At 51.1% G+C, this 18,839-nt stretch overlaps 1 protein-coding gene across 1 annotated transcript; it reads left to right on the top strand.

Moving 5' to 3' along the window:
* The first annotated feature begins 6,710 nt into the window (after window positions 1–6,710).
* TMEM128 (transmembrane protein 128) lies at window positions 6,711–14,575 on the top strand. The gene is made up of 5 exons (XM_037126947.2): window positions 6,711–6,821; window positions 8,129–8,270; window positions 9,733–9,891; window positions 12,667–12,775; window positions 13,957–14,575. Exons 1-4 carry the CDS (start codon window positions 6,725–6,727, stop codon window positions 12,764–12,766), a joined length of 498 nt encoding a protein of 165 aa, XP_036982842.2. The 5' UTR covers window positions 6,711–6,724; the 3' UTR covers window positions 12,767–12,775; window positions 13,957–14,575.
* Window positions 14,576–18,839: the final 4,264 nt, after the last annotated feature.

Here is an 18,839-nt window from a genome sequence, read left to right as displayed (position 1 = left end):
AAGGGTCTCTTTGTTGGAAGTGGCAAATGAGGGCAGGAGGAGCCCAGGCGCTCTGGCAGCACAGCAGGACCCACAGCCACCCCGTCCGGCACGGGGACTGCCCTTGGGCTTTGGCAGCCGCCCGCCTGGCACGGACCCGGACGCAGCGTTGGAGCTCCAGGGATTTGGAAACTGCTCCGGTGGTGCTTGAGGCAGGCCTTACCGCTCCGTCTTCGTCTAAGGTGAATGTGAGATGGAATTCTTCCATGTTCTGCCTCTCCCCGCGCAGGTCCGGTGGGTCTGGCACTTGGGTGTCCCCAGACCTGCCAGGGACACATTTGACACCTGCCCTGGTTTTCTTACCTGCCACCTTTCTGGCATCCCTGGCATTTGTCACCATGCCCTGGCCATTTCCCGTGATGCTGCTCACAGGCAGGACCGGGGGAAGACGGGCTGCACGTCCACTTCCAAGCAGTGAAGATGCGTGACCGTCAGAGGCTGGGGCCCTCCTTAATGTCAGGTGCGCCCTGCATTTTACAGTCTGATGAGGCAACCGGGGCTCAGAATGGGGAGGCCAGGCAGGAGTGAGCCCCGGGCCACCTTCCCTCTGACCAGCTGTGACGGCCAGGCGCGGGCTGATGGCAAAAGTCCAAGAACGCAGCTCCCGATGACAGAGGGGCATTCGTGTGGAGAAAGACTAAAAATTGCAAAGTCACCCATTTGCCAGCTTCCCTCTGCCTTGGGCACGACCAGTGGCTTGCTCTGGAGGTGAAGGAAGAGGGCCTTTCCGAGGAGAGAGGCTTTTAAGGGCCCTGCTCCTCGTTCTGTCCACAAACCACCTCATTGTGTGGTTATGAGTAAGAGCTAATAAAGTCAAGGTGAATAGCGTTTTGTAGATTTTTATTAGTATCTTTCAAAAGCTCTCATCCTTCTAAACATTTCTCTATGAAAGTGAAAACTTAAAACGGACCAGGTCCTATTAAAACAATTTACTTGGATAATCTCACTAGCCTGTAATTACCTCTTTTCCAAAACAGATTTATAGGAATCGGGCAGGGGAGGAAGCAGCAGTCTTTATAGACTGTTGTATTCTGGGTAACACGTTCTCAGTATTCTGTTAGTGGGAGCTCCTGACTTCGTCCCACTGTGGAGGACAGACCCTCCTGGCTTCGCGTTGGCGCGTCTCGGTGCTGAGCCCGGACCCCAGCACACTGCGGACAGTTGCATGCGCGCCTTTCACGTGGGTACAGGACGCTGACACCAGGGCACTCCGCCCCTCGTGGGGAGAAACGAGATGGATCGGTGCACTCCTCACAGACAAGACAAACGGCGTGTTCCACACATTCGCCAGGGCCTCGTGCTTCCTGGGGCTCAGCACGCATTCCACCTTATCCCTCCTTCCTTTCACGGAATGGCGAACACCAGCCTTCTAAGTGCCTTTTCCCCTTTCCCACTGGGTGAGCCAAGGAGAGCGTATTGGGTTTCTCACTTCGTATTGATTCCTACTCATACTTGGGTGGGAGGTCGGTTCTGTAGTTAATCTTTGTCCTCGGTCCAGTAAGCTGGCTTTGGGCAGAAGGTGCACGTGAGAAGGCTGTCCCCTGCCGATTCAGGAGAGGAATCCCTGCTCAGAGGTGGGTGGGGAGGTGTCACAGTTAAAGAGATTCTGTTGGGATGCTGTCTCATGTGCATCAGCTTTTGCTCTTCTTCACAAACATGTATTGGGCCCTGAATCCTCCAGTACCCTCGACGCCTGCAATTCCTCCATTGTACCTTCCTGTCCTTGAGACTGTACCATGTCACAGGGACGGAAGAGATCATTCCCGAGTACTCGCCCCGGCCTGGGCTCTGTGCCGAGTTCAGAGAGGGGGACTCAGACCACCCCGAGGCGAGCCCAGTGAGACGCCATGGAGGTAAATGGTTGCAGCGTGTCCCTGGAGAGGGAGCCAGCTGTTCCGCCTGGGCTGGGCACGGAGGGCGTTGGGTCAAAGGCCCTCTGGATTCATTCTTGAAAGGTATTTTCTGCCTCCTTGCTATATCGGGGCATCTTATTCTTCCACCTGCCATTCCGCCCACCCTCATCTGCGAGTTTTCGCCCCACCCATGTGGGAGGCATTGGGAGGTGACGGGCTCTGAATGGGGCTCCACGCACCACAATGATGAAGCCGGAGGTAGAGTCTGACTTCGCATCTGCTTAGCCCAGGGCCTCTCTCTCCAGCAGGTGATGTAGCCTCCCTGAATCTCGGGGTTTGGTCTGTCACGCTGACTTCCTAAGATAGAATGAAGTTAAAATGACGTACGCAGGCCATGTGGCACACAGGAGGTGTCTGAGAACAGCCCTCCTCATGTGCCCGGATGTGCACAGGCCACAGCGTTTGCCACCGAGGCGCTGGCTCCAGGGAGAGGCCCGCCCTCCGGGCCCCTCGTCGCGTCTGACACGCGGCTCTCCAAGCGCCTGGGCTGCCCCGAGAAGACCCATATGACCAAACTGGGCAGGCAGTGTGACCACAAGGTGACACTCTGGTTCAGTCAACATGTAACCATTTTGCAGGACACAGATACAGTTAGTTCACTTTTTTAATATAAACTTTCTGTTGTAAACATACAGAAATGTCTAAAAACCTAGACAGACAACTCAGAAAATGCACACAGCTGTGCCAAATCAAGGAAATGGACTGTTTATAGCCCAAGGGAAACAATCTTACTCGGTGTAGCCTGCTTTGAACTGTATGTACACGGAGTCATGGTGTACATAGACCCTTTTGCGTCTGGCTTCTCTCTCGACACTCCCTGGGATTCAGCCATGTGCTTTGGTGCTGTCTTTGTACGTACGGTAGTTATTCCCTCTGCTGCTGGTGAGGTGCTGGACTGTTCAGGGTGCCTGGATTTCCCATTTCTGCTGAGTGCAGACCTGAGGCTGGGTTGCCCAGTCATCCGGGGTATTTCGGCTTTGATGGATACAGCCACAGGGATGCTTCCCGGAGTGCTTTCCTGTTTACGCTGCTGCCCTCTCTGTGTATGAGGAAAGATGGAGTTTATTTTGCCCCCAAATGCACTGCAATCGAGTATTTCTCAAATTTCCATCCCTGTTTCTGTCTTCTCAAGGTAGTTGTGTTTTTTGATGCTGTCAGGTAAAATCCCTGGGGCTTAGCCCTGGGTTATACAACATTGGAAAACGGCGTCTCCAGGTTTTCACAACACATCTCAGTCCTGAGTGATGCTAAGACTAAATCAGAGTAGCCCCTTCCCCCAGCTCAACAAAAGGCATCTTCTTAGACACTCTGCCACTGTCCTTTTCACAGTTAAAGGAACTCAAGGTCTTGCTCAGCTCACTTATCATTAGATCCTCAACTTCCATCACGTGGGCATGGACCGCCCTTCGGTCATGGTTACGAAGCAGTGCAGACAGGCTCCTGAGAAGCACTGGACGCACTGGAGAAAAGAGCAGCTTCTTTGCAGTGAGGAGGCCTCTCATCCGGAGGCCGGGTGAGCTTGTTTTTTGCTTTGGGATCCAGGGAAACTGTCATTCCTTCCCTCTGTTACATGTGATTAAGCTGCCTGTTTGGTGGTTTCAATTGGAATCGCTGGGTAAAGACACGTTTGTCAGAGTTGGGAGGTCAGACCTTGCTTGGAAGGGGAGGCCACTGTTGGCCACAGAGCCTCACTGTGAGCTGCAGAAACCCTGCCCTCCTGGCTCGCCCGTGGTCACCTTCTGTGGGGCGCTTCCTCTGTGGAAGGCAGGGCTGCCTGCCTTGGTCTGGCCCCAGGGTTGCAGGTAACAGAAAACAAGTCAAGTTGGCACTGATTTTTTTTTTAAATGACCTTTTTATATTTTGGCTGAAAAATCTGTGCCGTCTCAACAACGGAGAGTGACCACAGGTGAGGTGATGAGAGCTTTCTCTGGGCCATGCTTGTTATCAGCACTTTGCATGTGTTAATATATTTTGATATTCTTAACCCCACTTTGCAAGTGAGGAACCTAAGGCAAAGGAGGGGATAGGTGGCCTTCCCAAGGTTGAAAGGGCCAATAATGACAGACCACTGGGACAGTCACCAGGCAGCCGGCTCCTAAGCTCACATCCTCACCTAAGTGAACTAGAGCTTGGCTGGATTCGGGACTTGAGATGATGCTACTGAGACCTCTTGGCTTGGCTTGCATTCCAAAGCTTCCTTCCTAGTGGGCTCCCTCCCTGTCTCCATGGTGGTAGCCCCAAGCCCACAAGGACCTCACACCACACCAACGGCTCACCAGTCCTGGGGGCTGACTTATCTGGGTGGGGCCCAGAGCCCTCTCCCAGCCTTCTGAGAACTCTGCGGGCAACTGAAGAAAGCAGGAGAAGCAGTTTCTCAGAGGAAGGGATGCTGGGCAGACACACATGTGTGGCCACCCTGAAGGCCAGTTAAGGCCTTGTGGGATCCAGGGCCACAATGCAAAACAGAGGAGCTCCTGTTAGGTGCCAGGTGTTTGCAAGGCACTGGGGAGCTACCGAGACATGGTGGTTGCCCCTGTCAACTAAGGAGAAAAGTGGCAAAGGAAAACCCCAGCAAAGTAGCTGGAGCCCGAGGAGAAGGGAATACCTGATTGAGAGGTGAGCAGGAGCCGGACCTGGAAGGCCTGGCAAGCCCCATTAAGTAGTAGTGAGTAGCAACAGCACTGCTTGAACACATGCCGTGTGCCAGGCATTATGCTAAGCAACTAGGATACATTTATTTTTCACTCTGGTACCTGCTGTGTCATAGATGAAGAAATGGATACTTAGCACAATGAAATAACTTGTCCAAGACCCCACAGTGATGGAGCCACACTGAATAGTCTAAAAATGCCTTAGATTTAACCATGCTGCTAAGGGGAGGCCAGCCAAGGTCACAGTCCAGTCCATCCTCCCCACCCACTCCACTGCCAAGTAATCTACACTGCAGATGAGAATGTCTTGGTTGCCAGCACCCTGCTATCATGTATCTGTCATCAAGGCGCACAGAGCACACATTTAAGAACTTGAAGATGTAGTCATTAGAGACTGGATTTTTCCCAGCCTGCTTTTAAGTATCATCAGTATGGTGTTCAAGTAGTGCCCTTTAATATATCAGGGGAAAAAATGCTGGATGGTTTCCAGATCCAAAGACAAAGGGCTCTGAAGCCACCAAAGGGGAAACCGGATCTGACTTGAACATACTACATGTGGAAACCCCAGGACTGCTGCAGTGCTCTGGGAATATTCAGTTACAAGGGAGACCCAGCACTGACCTTTGCAAGGACCTCCTTGCAAAAATACAGTCTTCTGTTGATTGTCTTCTGTTGAGACAATCAACAGAAGACTGTATTTAATAGAAGGAATTCATTTCCTGCTAACAAGGCTTCTAATCCTATACAAGAGAGAGAAGAAAGGAGGGCACAGACCCCAGATGGCTTTGAAGAGATGAACGTGGTTCTTTAGGAGTCCAAAAAGAAAAAAAACAAGAAAGAAGGTATTGTGTAAAAAGGCCATATGATCCAACCAGTAGACACTTGACATTCTTACTATTTCTTCCGCAAATACCCATGACATAGAAGATCTAAGGAGTGCCAACTGAGTAAGTCAAATTTTACTTCCTGGGTAGCTTTCTGGGTTATCCACTCCTGTATCTGACACACTTCAAGCCACTGTCCCTGCTCCCCACACCTCCCAGCAGAATGCACCGGCCTTTATTCTGTGCTGGAATAACCCTATATACAGTGTTTCCACACATTGTACTGAAATCGTCTCCTCTACAAGATTGTAACTTATCTCTCTCCTCAGCATTTTAGCAGATGCAGCTGTTCAGGGAATGTCTGTTGACATAAGAAAATGCTTCCATACATTTATAAATACTTCAACATATTGTAGTGCAGCTCTGAGCCCCTCTTTGGTCCAGGAGCTCCTCAAGTGTAACAACACGTCTTATTCATCTTTCTCTCCATTGTCTAGCACGGTGCCTAACAGTTCCAAGCAAACAGTTGGTGCTCAGTAAACATCTGAATGGTTAAGCACACTCAACACAAAACACAGTGGGAATGTAATAGGATTCTTGATACAGAAAACCTTGTCAATTAGTGACACAGTGTTTTTCGATTTATGAGCATGAGTGATGGGAGATGGCAGTTTTCTGGGAAAGTATAAATTTAGGTCGCACATTCCTAGCTGGTGGAATTTCTCAAAAGTTGGGAAAACGGTGTTAACATGAACAATACACAGATGCTTCGCACTTAAACCCCACAACAAATCTAGGAGGTAGGTATAATCCCCGGGGTGCAGAAGAGGAAAGAGACCCAGAGAGGTTTATTTCTTGCCCGAGTCCATCCAATGCCAGGCCTGAGGCTCAACAGCTGGTGCCCAGGGTCCTTTCCTCCTCCGAGGTCTTGCTGGAGAGAAGTGAGAAAGAAGTTGGGGTCTGAGAGTCGAGGCCTGCACGAGGAGGGTACTTCGCAGCTTCGGGCACCTGCGGAAGCAGAGAGCACGGCAAAGCAGGCGGCGTCCGTAATATCGGTCCTCCGGAAAAATGGGATATTTTCGGCCGTGAGAGGATCATCATTTGAAAACTCAAATCATTTAGCGGATCTGAGGGCGCTGATTGTGAAGCCAACTCTGCTCTAGACTCTCACCAACTAAAACCTTAGAGGCAATACCGTCTCCAGTACTCACAGAAAGAAACCCGACCATCCGGAAGTCGGTACCGGAAGTTCCGGTGGGTTCACGTCACTTCCGTCACGCTTCTTAGGGCCCCCAAGATGGACGCTCTCCGGGCCCGGGAGCAGCTGCGGAGACGATACCTATTTTCGCCCGACGCCGAGGCGTCGCTGGACGGCGAAGGCAACGCCAGGCAGGGTGAGGCGCTCTTCCGGGCGCTCCCGGAAGCGCGCCGTGGTTTCCGGGCCGAGGCACCCGGAAACGGCCGGCTTTGCGGGTTTCTCGCAGCCCTGCCGGGTCAGGAGGGGCTGGGTTTCGTTTCTCAAGGCTTACCAGTAGTTTGCAAGGAGGCTATTTCGTGTCATAAAAGATCCTTAGAGATCACGTAGCCCCGCGCATCTTCATCCCAGGTAGCGCTTTAGGATTCCCAGGAATGATGATCTAACACCATTGAAAACACTCACTGGTTCTGTTTCTAAGAATCGACCAGACGTACTTGTACGGGTAGCCCAGGACGTGTGAGCCAACTGTCACACCTCAGCATTGCTTGTAATAGCAGACAGCTGCCTGAGGACTTGCAGGCAGACTTTGGTCTGCCAACTTGGGTGATTTTCAGAGGGCGGCACAGAACGGTGGTGGTATGCCACCCTTTGAGTACAGACGGGATGCCGTGCGGTGTGTGTTTTCCTGTAGATGCGGAGAGTGTAGAAGAATCCAGAAGGGGATACTGGGGGTTGCTTCTGGGCTGGGGAACTGGGAGAGGTGGATTTCATTTTACACCTTTTTGCCCTGTATGTTGTAAACCATTTGCATTTAATACCTCCTAAAACAGAAAACATGACCAGGCATGCTGGGTCATAATTTTTGAGGGTATTATCTCCGGGAATTTGTATTAGGAACAAGTTTCTTAGGAATCGGAAAGGTTGAGAGCCTCCAATGTATACCAGGGGCATGTCAGTCACCTGGGGAACTTGACCCAGCTCGGGCTGCAGGTTCTTTCATATTGTGTCCCAGGACTAGATCCAGCGTGCCCTTTCCAATTCTGCCCTTTCCACTTAACAGGCTGTGTTTGTTTAAAATAAATAGTTACGAGTAGTATTTTTGGAAAATCACAGTTTCGTTTTGTGCTCCAACATATTTGCCTTTTGCATTTGCCTTAATAGGACTGATTACTTTCCTAAATGAAACCTGAAACAATGTTAAAATTCTTACACTGCCAGATGTTGCCATTCTTTCTGAAGGACTGAATATGTAAATTTGATTTCAAAATTTATGGAGAAGAAAAAAGTTGACTATATAGAACATGTTTTATAGTGAACTGCTAGTAATTATTTCTGCAAATATAAGTTGATATTAGTGGTTTTACAGAAAAAATTCATGCTATGCTGGAAGAGAATCTGGTTTTTAGAAAGCCCTAGGAAACTTCTTTACTTGGCTTAAAAGAGGTTAATTTATCCCCAAGAACTCATGGTAATTTGATAAGTAGAAATCTCCCTTATTTGCAGGAGCCTCTGCAGCTGTTGAGAAAAAGCAGAAACCTCTTCCAAGACTTAATATCCATTCTGGATTTTGGATATTGGCCTCCATTGTGGTGACCTATTATGTTGATTTCTTTAAAACTATTAAAGAAAACTTTCACACTAGTAGGTAAGAAAATTTTGCTGCTTCATATGTTAAACACCCTTGTCTTATTTTTCATGGTTTATTTTGTCCATTGAAGTCTTCAGATGCTTAGCAGGTACCTGGTGTCTGCTAGGCCCAGTGCTAGGAGGTGCTGGTGATAGCTGGGTGAGTCAGAGAGCGCATGCTCCGGGCGTGCAGTGGAGTGGGTGAGACAGGAGTTACTTTCTTGTGCCTTTCAGCACAGGTGCATTGTCGGATGGGGAAGGTGGTATATGAGAGAAGGACCTAATCCATTTGAAAATCATGGGAGGAGAAAGTAGAGACTGGAGGTCTTTGCAAAGATAAAGCTGGGGAGCTCTAGGAGAGGGGACTGAGAACCGTGGTGTGAAGAGATCTCTGAAGGCCCCTAAAAAAGGAGCATGGCAGTATTTTCCCCGGAGAGAAAGAATGTCAGTGGCATGACAGGGATCCTTGTTGGGGCTTGAAGCACTGTCCTGAACACGATTTTGTTGTCTCGGCTGTTCTTTGTGTAAGTACTGTCAGTACTGACATCACAGTGCCCTGATTGGCCCCAAGTCACAAAGCTGGTCACGCCAGAGCTGAGTTCAGACTTGGGTTTTGAAGATCGTGCTCCTTACCACTGCATCCGGCCTCCCACAGTTCTCTAGTGCAGAACTGTGTCGTCATTAAAGCAATATGCAACCTTGACATTGTTGGAAGGCCACTCAGTGCCTGTGAACTGGACAGTTCCAGCCCCCTGTGCCCCCTCTGTCTTCTACATGAAATGCCGGTTTTCTTGTGGAGAAGCAAACAATAAATGGGGGTATTGGGTTGAGTTGGGGGACTGACTGGGAAAAGGACTTTGTTCCCCAAACCTGGCCTCCTCCCATGACAAGCAGGGGCCGGAAGGAAGAGGTCGATGGGGTCACACACACCAAGTCAGGTCTCGGGTACAATTAGAAGCGAGAAAGAAGACGTTGTTTCTTGGAGGATCATTGGAAATCTTCTAAAATGTGAGGGTTTCACTTAGAAATTGTTTATGAGAGGCGCCGTGAACTAACCACCTTCCAAACTGATTTTCAGCATTCTGAGAAACGCCCTCTGGAGGAGTTGGTGGTACCCGTTATCACCGTCACACTCAAAAGTTCAGAAACAGACAGAAAGCTGCTCTCTTTCCTGTATTTTTTAAGAAAATGTGTCCGTAACCATGGGTCTCTTTTGCTCAGTTAGTTATGAAAGTACATGCGCATATGTACTTAAAGTTGTACTTTTCTGTCCTGCCGTGGGTCCCAGGCTCATCCCTTCCCACCCTGTCTCCCAGGAGACGAGACTTTCTGAGATCTGGTATGGGGACCGTGGGTCTCTGTATTCCTTTTACAGTTGATACGCTCGCAGAAATAGAGTTTTAGGCCGCCAGTGAAAACTCTTACAGTATCTGCTGATTTGCTAAGCGCTATCTACCCAGGCATCGTTTTTGTCTCTACAGCTGGTTTCTCGTTGGCGCTGCCTTGCTGCTTATCAGCCTGTCCATTGCGCTTTTCTGCATTCTCTACCTGGAGTGGTACCGTGGGATCGGAGATTACGACGCCAAGTATCCAGCGCTGATACCCCTCACAACTGCCGCCTTCATCGCAGCGGGGATTTGGTGAGTTAACTGGGACACGACAGACAGGAACAGAAACTCTGTTGCTCCGGCACTGATGTCCATGGTACAAATTTCTGAGCAAAAAAAGGGGTAACGGGAAAATAGTTCCCCTATCATTTCTAGTCTCTGGTTCCCTTTTCAGTAATACCTTTCTTTATGTTTAGTTATTTAAAACACAAATAGTGAACTTGAACAACAATAAAAACAAAAAGCGCCAAAGCCCCCCCGCAAATGCTAACAGTGCTTTATATCCATATATCCTGCAACTTGCTTTTTAAATCATTGTCACTGTGAAGCGTAATACACACAGTAAGTGGGAAAAATGAAATCGCTCAGCTGAGTGAATCATGAAATGGGCACTGACGTAAACCCCCCAGGGCTAGAAAGGGAGTCAGGCCCGCACCCACAGTCCCCACCCACAGTCCCTTTCCCCCCTCGCCGCCAGCGCCCCGCCCATCCCACCACAGGGAAACAGCGCCCTGGCCTCTGTGCTCATTGCTTCCTTTGGTGTCTCTTGAATACTCTTTGTTTGGTCTGAGTTTTTGAGCCATATACAAATGTATTCTTACATATTCTTTTACATTTGCTCTTTCTGTGTTAAATTACGTGGATTTATCCATGTTGTTATGTGTAACAGTTACTCATGGCTGTTTGGCAGTCCAGCCTGCAGCTGACTCCCAGTGTGTTTTCCACTGCGGACAGCGTTTGGATTGTTTCCGGTTTGGTGGTGCTATTAACGATGCTGCTGGGAACATCCTAGTATATGTCTCTTACGCATAGGTGTGCTTTTCTGTTCTGTACGTGTGCGTGTGTGTGTGTGTGCGCGTGCGCACACGCACGTACACACACATTCTTTCATACTGGGGCACGCAGGCGGCCCTCACTGTTTTCGGTGGTTGCGTAGTTAGCACCGCATGGACATCCCTTCACTTGTTCAGCCAGCTTCCTGTCGTTGGGCTTACAGTTGATTTTATTCTTTTATTTCTATAATGTAAAAATGCCAAAATCAGGGTCCTTTTTTTGTTAGTTAATAGGCACTCGGTGAAATGTTTATAGAGGTGTACTTGCTCACTGAAGAAAAATCTGTTAATCACAGAAAGTACAAAGGAAACACACCCCATGACCCTGCCAGGCAGGGAGAAAAACTACTCTGTGTGCGGGAGTGCTCACTTAATGTCGCTGTTCGGTTCTTGATTTTGGAAAAAGCATATGCCCAGTTTAAATCTACTTTTTAATGACTTACTTTTCTGTAGTTGAAGTTGAAGGGCGTTTGACCTGGTGCATTGTGATGTGGCTTCATCAACCCTTCAGTGACGTAGGCAGACAGGTGTGTTAATTTGCATTTTCTTGTGAGGCCACTGTCACCCTCAGAAATGTCATTTTATTTTTCAGAGGAGTATAATTATAAGTATTTTAAGGTTCTACTTGCTAAAACGTTGCATATTAAAATCAGCAACTGTCTGAAGTGTTTAACTGGCTATTGTTTTTCCTCGTTAACTTCTGCTCTTCTGAGTTCAGTCCACAAAGATCAGCCGCGCCCGGGAAGTGCTTTATTCTTCCCTTGGTGATGGGAACAGGGCTTTTCTCCGCGGAGAATGTAATAGAAAGTTATAGGTGGTCACTTTTTCATCCTGTTTCTAACTGTAAAATGCATTTAACTACCCTTTTCTTAAAAAGATTTTATTTATTTATTTATTTTTAGAGGGGAATGAGAGAGGGAGAGAAATATCAATGTATGGTTGCCTCTCATGTGTCCCCTGCTGGGAACTGGCCTGCAACCCAGGCATGTGCCCTGACTGGGAATCGAACTGCGATTCTTTGGTTCACAGGCCCGTGCTTAATCCACTGAGCTACACCAGCCAGGGCTAACCATTGTTTTGCCCTGACCATTTGACTGCGTGCGAGGCCGTGAGAGCAGGCAGTGGCTGTTTCAGCCCGTGTCCCACTGGAGACGCCGGCTTTCAGAGACTCCGGTTCCTGTGAAGCCAGCCCTCATTGGGAGACCGTCAGTGATTCCAGTTCCAAGTACTTTTGGAAGAGATTGTGATATTTCCAGTATTTGCGAAATCACATCTCTGAGAAAAAAATATACATGTTCTTTAAATCTGGATTCTGTAGTAGAATATACAAAGAGGGATGACCCCCCCCCAAAAAAAAAAAAAACCCTGGAATTTATTTATAGAAAAGTGTGTAATTACTCTCACGTGCCTAAACTTCAGTCACCTTCAAAGTGCGCTCCATTTGATGCAGTACACCTATCGAGATATTTTTTCACTACTCAAAAACAGTTTCTGAACTTGTCAGTTTTGATGCCTTTTAGTGCTTCTGCCATTTTTTTGTTTTCCCCCTTCCACATTGGCAAAAAATGTCCCTTTGAGGACTTTTTCATTTGGGGAAACAAAAAAAAATTGTTCAGGGTGAGATCAGATGAATAGGGAAGGTGGGGCATGAAGGTCACGCCGAGTTTGGTCAGAAGCTGCTGAACCCCTGGGGCAGTGTGGGCAGGTGCGTAAATCACCCATCGTGAAACGGGCAAGTGCACTGAAAGAGTCTTCAGAAAAATCCACTGAAGCTGAACGCAGCCTCTCACAACACCACCAGGTGGTACGTGGATGCAGATGGGTGTTCCTAGAACACTCACCTAGTGGAGGAAGCCTGTCCTACAAGGGGCCAGCCCTGCAGAAGATAGTTCTGAGGGGGTTTTTGGTTGCCCCTCACATGTGTATAGATTGTAGCAGGAGTCGTCAGCCGTGTGTTTTTGACTTTTTCTTTCAGCTTCAACATCGCCTTATGGCCGGTGTGGTCATTTTTCACTCCGCTGCTGCTGTTTACCCAGTTTATGGGAGTTGTGATGTTGATCTCACTCCTTGGCTGATTCCCGAAGGTAAGGTCTCTGGGATGGTGTTGCTAACACTGACCGCCTTCGAGAAAGGCCTGCACGACAGTGCCCGGTGGCGCGGCAGTAGCAGACTGCCCGTGACTTCCCTCTGGCGCGCTCGCACCGGGCTGCTCACCCGCTGCACGCAGACTGAGACCCCTCCCTCTGGTGCGCTCACTGCGGACTGCTCCTTAGAGGCCGCGCGCCGCCGCGAAGGCCCCGTGGGGAGGGTGCGTGCGCCATCCAATGTAAAAGAGTCCGCGCAGTAGGCCTTTCTCTTCGTTACCGAAGTCAGCTTACATACAAGGGAATATTGGCTACATTGTTCTTCAGAATTGGGAATTTGGGGAAAATAAGAAATTTTACCCATTTTGGGCAAAAAATATTGTCATTTTCTACCTCTTCCGTCTGCCTCATCAAAGTCTGATGGACGCCGTGTGAGCCTTTCCCCTCGGGGTGGTGACAGAACTTGCAGGTCCCGCGGCCCTCCTGGGTCACTGCCCGGCACGGGGCCCATTTGCCGAGTGTCCCTTAACTCATTTGTTCACACTGTGTGTGTCGAAAGTGCTCCCTCTCTGTGCTTGGGGACATGGTGCAGAGGACAGAGTGGTCTCTGCCTCCACGGCACCAGCAGCAGCATGTGGAGGGGTCCGCCTCACAGGCTGGTTACCGGGGAAACTGCGTCCGGCAAAGTCGCAGTTAATACACCAAGGAAACCACCAGGGTGCTAAGGAAAACCGGCGCTTTGGCTCACGGCCAGCATGCCCTCCCCTCGGGGCCCTAAAGGGAAGCTCCTGTGACCGCAGGGGAGGAAGAGGATGCCACCCGGTGCCACCAGGCTGAAGAGCTGCCAGGGCACCTGTGACCATACTGGTGCTTGGCGTCCCCTCTGCACATGGGCCTGCAGAGGGGCTGCCAGGGCCCTCAGTGCACCCCTCACCCCTGTTGGCAGGTGTCACCACGGGCACGTGCCCTCACCTGGCCGCTGCTCCTGCTTCTCCCCAACCCCCCCCGGGGTGCGTCCTCGTTCCAGGTTGACTTTGCACAGTCAGGGGGCTTTGGACTTGGTGCTGCCGTGGGTGTGTGGTTGGTGGAGAGACAGGTGGTGTCACAGGCATTCTGATGTTGCGTCCGACAATGTCGTGTGTGCTACCTCACATGGAGCCTACATGCTCGCTTTCTTTCAGGTTCAAGGGCAGGAGAATGTAAAGTGGACGATCAAGCATCCAGCTAGCTGAAAGCATCCCACACGTGGAAAAGCTACAGTGTATTTTTGCATCTTGAAGTAAGCGGCTTTCTGGGAAAAATGGTCACTTCATCGGACTGTGATTGAAATTAAAGTAAATTATTTCTTTTGAGCATTCTTAAACCCAAGTGATTATTGAACTTTGCAGATTCAGCATAGGAATGACTGATTTGCGATGCTAATCTGTTTGAATCATTGGAGAGAATACTGGCGTAAAAATTTAAGTGAAGTTTCGTTATAGGTGCATAACATGCTCCTGACACTGTAGATGGCTCGTCGCTCCGCGGGGAAGGGGTGGCCGTCCGTGTGGAGGACGGTGGGGTGCGGGCCTGCGCCTGTGACCCGGCCTCCGTGCTCGCTGGGCCCCGGCTTCCCGGTGCCTTCCTCTGGCGGGAGGGCCAGCGGAACGTGTCTAATGCATTCCCTTCACTGTAGGTTTTATCATCGTGTAAATTGTGGGTTTTAGCATGTCTAACACATCAACTTTTAATGATTTTTAGGTACGTCTAATCTTTCCTGAACATTTAATAAAATATTTTTGTAACCTTCTGGGTTTGGTACGTACAGACTCTGGAGTGGATTCTGTGTTCAGCTTTCAGCGCTTTGAATGAGCTGTAGAAATACGGCCTCTTTTCACAGCAGGCTACTCTGCTCTTCAGAGACCCATGAGGACAGTGTTCACGTTTCCGTGTGCAAATGTGTTCACCTGGACTGCAAACACCATTGGCATCGTGACAAAGAAAGTACCTGGTGTTGATTCTTTTCCCCATAAAGCAGCGGTGCCCCACCTTTTGGCACCTCTGCACCACACCGGAAGAAGGAAGGTTGTTTGGGGCCACACGTTAAATGCATTACGACATAATCACAAAAAAACCTTACGTGTTAAGTAAGTTGACAGTTTCATGTTGGGTCACATTCGTGGCCATCCTGAGCCACCTGCCGCCCACGGGACTTCTGGTGAAGGGACTTCCAGAGATGATCCGATTCGGTCCCCACACGTCTGGCCCGGTCACACCCTGTGCCTCCAGCTGTGAAGTGGGGGCGATGTGTGTCTTGCAGGGTGGTGGGCAGTAGGGAGAATGTTGATGAGACACCTGTCGCAGGGCCTGACACACAGTAGGTGCCCGCTCAGTGAAGGGTAGTGGAGAGGGACAGAGAGCAGACCTGGGACTGGGAGCAGGAGGAGGCAGGCCCGGTCGGCAGCAGGCCCCAGCCCGGCGCCTGTGCGTGAGGGCGTGGGGAGAGTTGCACTTAAAGGCGGGAGTCAGCCAGGGATGTGGGGGGGCCGGTGCACGGCAGAGGCTGCGGACCCTGGCAGCAGGGTCACAGAGCGCCAGTGCAGACCCACGGGGGGACTGGGGTGGGGCCAGAGGCCAGGGCCAGCAGCGAGGCCCACAAACCCTGTGCCCGTCGGCCAGTCCGGATAGGCTATTTGAAGGGGCAGTTATCTGTGGGCAGGTCCTGCAGAGGAATAGACTGTATTCGTCCACCCGTCCACCTGTATGTCTGTCCATCTACTGCTCTGCCTTTTCTCACAGAGCAGTTTCACTGCTTGGGTGGAAATCTAATAATGGGGTTTTCTAATTAATACAGTTCGTTAAGATCCATTTATGCTGATACTGTGGTCACCTAGGACGGTAAGATGACCCTGTTCCTTAAAAAGAGACATTTTGATACATCTGTTTAAACAGGATTGTGCCTGGCCCTTATTTCTGTTAAGTAATCAGTACACAGGTTACTTGGGGGCCTTTTCCCAGTGTTATAACTTTTCAATAAATAAAAACAGTGTCAAGCAATAATGCTTTGCTCCTAAACAAGCACCCACTGTTAACATTAATGGATAATTAAAGTCAGGGTCAGTTGTAATCTTGGAATCACAGAGACGGTGGGAGGTGTGTACTCTCAGGACCACCCCTGACTGATGGTCCCAAGCGTCAAGACCAAGTTTCCAACCCGGCTGGCACCCGAGTTGCTCAGGCCGTGAGTGACCTGTGCGTAAGTTCAGTTCAGTGTCTGACACATAGTAGGTGCTCAGTAAATAACACAGTGTCTTAGGTACATTGTATTTGGCAGGAACTTCCCAAAGTGCACTATATATATGAACTCACTTTATCCTCAGAGACACTTGTTAAAATGGTGACCATTAAGAGGTCTATTTTACAGCTGACAACGTGGAGGCCCAGTGGGGTTTAGCGACTTGTCCAGGGCCACGCAGCGGTAAGTGACGAAGGCAGGAATCAAAGTTCCCAGCCAGCTTCAGAACTCACCCACGTAACCACCGCTTGACACTGCCTTCCCCTAAAAATCCACGTGGACATGAGCTGGTTTGTGAAACAGCGGACGTGAACATGCTTCGTAAAACTGCAAAGTGGGCCCCAGCTGGTGTGGCTCAATGGATTGAGTGTCGACCTGCAAACCAAAGGGTTGCTGGCTCGATCCCCAGTCAAGGCCTATGCCTGGGTTGTGGGCCAGGTCCCTAGTTGGGGGCACATGAGAGACAAAAAACAAGACAAAACTGCAAAGTGGACCAAATGCGGAAGGGGTCATTACAGTAGTCTGGGCGTTCATGGAGCCCCTGCGACCGTCTGCAGGCACGAAGCTCTCCCTCTCCCTCCCAGGTTCCCGTGGCACTGGGCACAGACCCTGCTTCACCCTGTCCCCAGGTCTGACCCCATACCTGGCACGTGGGCAGTGTTCAGTACACAGTTCTCAGTGGAGTGGAGACAATGCCGGATGCTAGAGAGCAGGATGATCAGACATTATTCTTGCCTTCAGGGAGCTCAGAATTGAAAAAAACAGTTAAAAATTGATTATGACGTGGGTAATAGAGGGATGAGGAGGTGGATGAGGACTGAAGGAGGAGCAGTTGCCTGGGGCTGCCTCAAACTGCAGAAATTGCGGTCTCACGATCATCGAGACCAGAAGTCCAGGGTCAGGCTTTGGCCGGGCTGGTTCCTTCTGAGGGCCGTGGGGGGGCCCTGTTTCAGGCCTGGCTCCTACTCCAGTCAGTCTCAGGTGCCCCTCGGGCCACAGACCACATCTGTCAGTGTCTTCACATCACCTTCCTGCCAACTGCGCCTGTCTTCAAATGTCCCCTTTAAAGGACACAATCCTGTTGGGTCTCGGCCCACCCACATGGCCTCCACCTGACCATCCGTGAAGACCTCATTTTCAAATGACCTCACGTGCACCAGTGCTGGGGGTGAGGACTTTGACATCTTTGGGGGGCACCATTCACATGTATTGAACACCTACTATGTGCCGGTCACCTCTGTTCTGTGTCCCGGACGATAAGCCGCGGGCAGAACTGGCAGCATCCTGCTCACAGAGCTTTCGTCGCGGTGGGAGAGGCAGGCCGCAGGTGTGTACTGCAAGGAATGCAAACGAGGGGGGTGAGGGGCCAGAGCACGGGGGACAGGACGTGCCATGGGGTCCTGCACACCCACTGGTCTCAGGAGGAGGTGAGGTCTCCTTGCTCATTCACGCAGCATCCATCCATTTGTGCACTTGCTGACCCTTTGGTGTATTTACTGAGCGTCCATCTGGTGTGGCTCAGGGGACATCAAGATGATGCACACATTCCCTGGTCACCACCTTCTGCGTGACCCCCATTTCGGTGCACGTGCTGCACCCTTGCTCTAGAACAACCTCCCACCCTCTGGCCCCACCCTGCCCCATGTCACCTGGCCAGCTCCTGCTCCACACTACAAAGACAGCAAGTGCAGGTGCCCCCTCCTCTGGGAAGTCCTCACCCTCCCAGGCAGACTTGGGACTCACCTGAGCATCTCATCCAGGCGGGGCCTGCTCAACCCCGCAGGGGCTGCTGGCTCCGTCTCATCCGGAGCCACAGGCTCCTGAGGCGCTGCAGACAGAGCCCCACACTGATGCTCCCCAGCTTCCCAGGGGACGCCGGCCTGCTGCACGTGTCTCCGCCAGGGTGTCAGCTCACCACTGACTGTCCAGGGCCTGGAACAGAGCCTGGCAGACGACTGAGAGGTGAAGACACACTGACCCCACGCAGGAACAAGTGAAGTGCAAAGTTAAGTGTGGGCCAGGCCAGGCCCCCTGGTGCACTGCCCCCTGGGCCCAGGCTGCCCCGCACCCAGGAACCTCTGGTGGTCAGCACTGACTGTGTAATTTGTTGGACCCACTGCAAGATCAAAACGCGGGTCCCCTGTTCAAAAACCGAGGATTTCAGGGCAGCAGAACAAAGTGTTAAGCCAAGGGCAGAGGGTGTCTCCTGCACGCAGGGCCTGGCCTTGCTGCCCAGGTGGCGGCCCACGAGGCTGCCTGCGCGCCTTCCCCGGCACCTTCGTCGCAGCTCACACCCGCCCTCAGCTGTGCCCCCCTTAGGACACTCTCGCAGAAACCTCCCAGGCCCTCCCCTTAGCCACGTCTCAGGGGGGGACTCGGGAGGACAGCTTCCGGCAGGCAGGGGGGCTAAGGGGGGGCTCTGAGGGAGAACCCGGGGCACCCCACCCCTCAGGTCCCGAAGCAGCTCCTCATTCCCTAGTAGGAGGGAGGGAGAGTATCTCTGTTCTTGGGAAGTGGCTCTTGTCCTGTTCGCATCTGGGCGTCTCCCAGCAGACACACAGGCACAGCAGACAAACATAGACACAAAAAGACGTGCCCTCCCCCTGTTCATACAGATCTAGGGACAAGCGACGAGCCTCGAAGGCAGCCGGCCAGAGACACACGGAGAAAACATACCACAGAAATAAGCAGGGACGAGGACAAAGTGACAGGCAGAACCACGCACGCGGACCCTCCCAGGCTCACCTGGACCTCTGCGTCCACAACCCAGGCAACCCAGACGCCTGGGTA

This window comes from Artibeus jamaicensis, unplaced genomic scaffold (assembly GCF_021234435.1).
Source record: "Artibeus jamaicensis isolate MK-2021 breed Jamaican fruit bat unplaced genomic scaffold, CSHL_Jam_final contig_76, whole genome shotgun sequence".
NCBI lineage: Eukaryota > Metazoa > Chordata > Mammalia > Chiroptera > Phyllostomidae > Artibeus > Artibeus jamaicensis.
The sequence above is the reverse complement of the archived record's forward strand: the minus strand, read 5'-3'. Positions and strand labels throughout refer to the sequence as shown.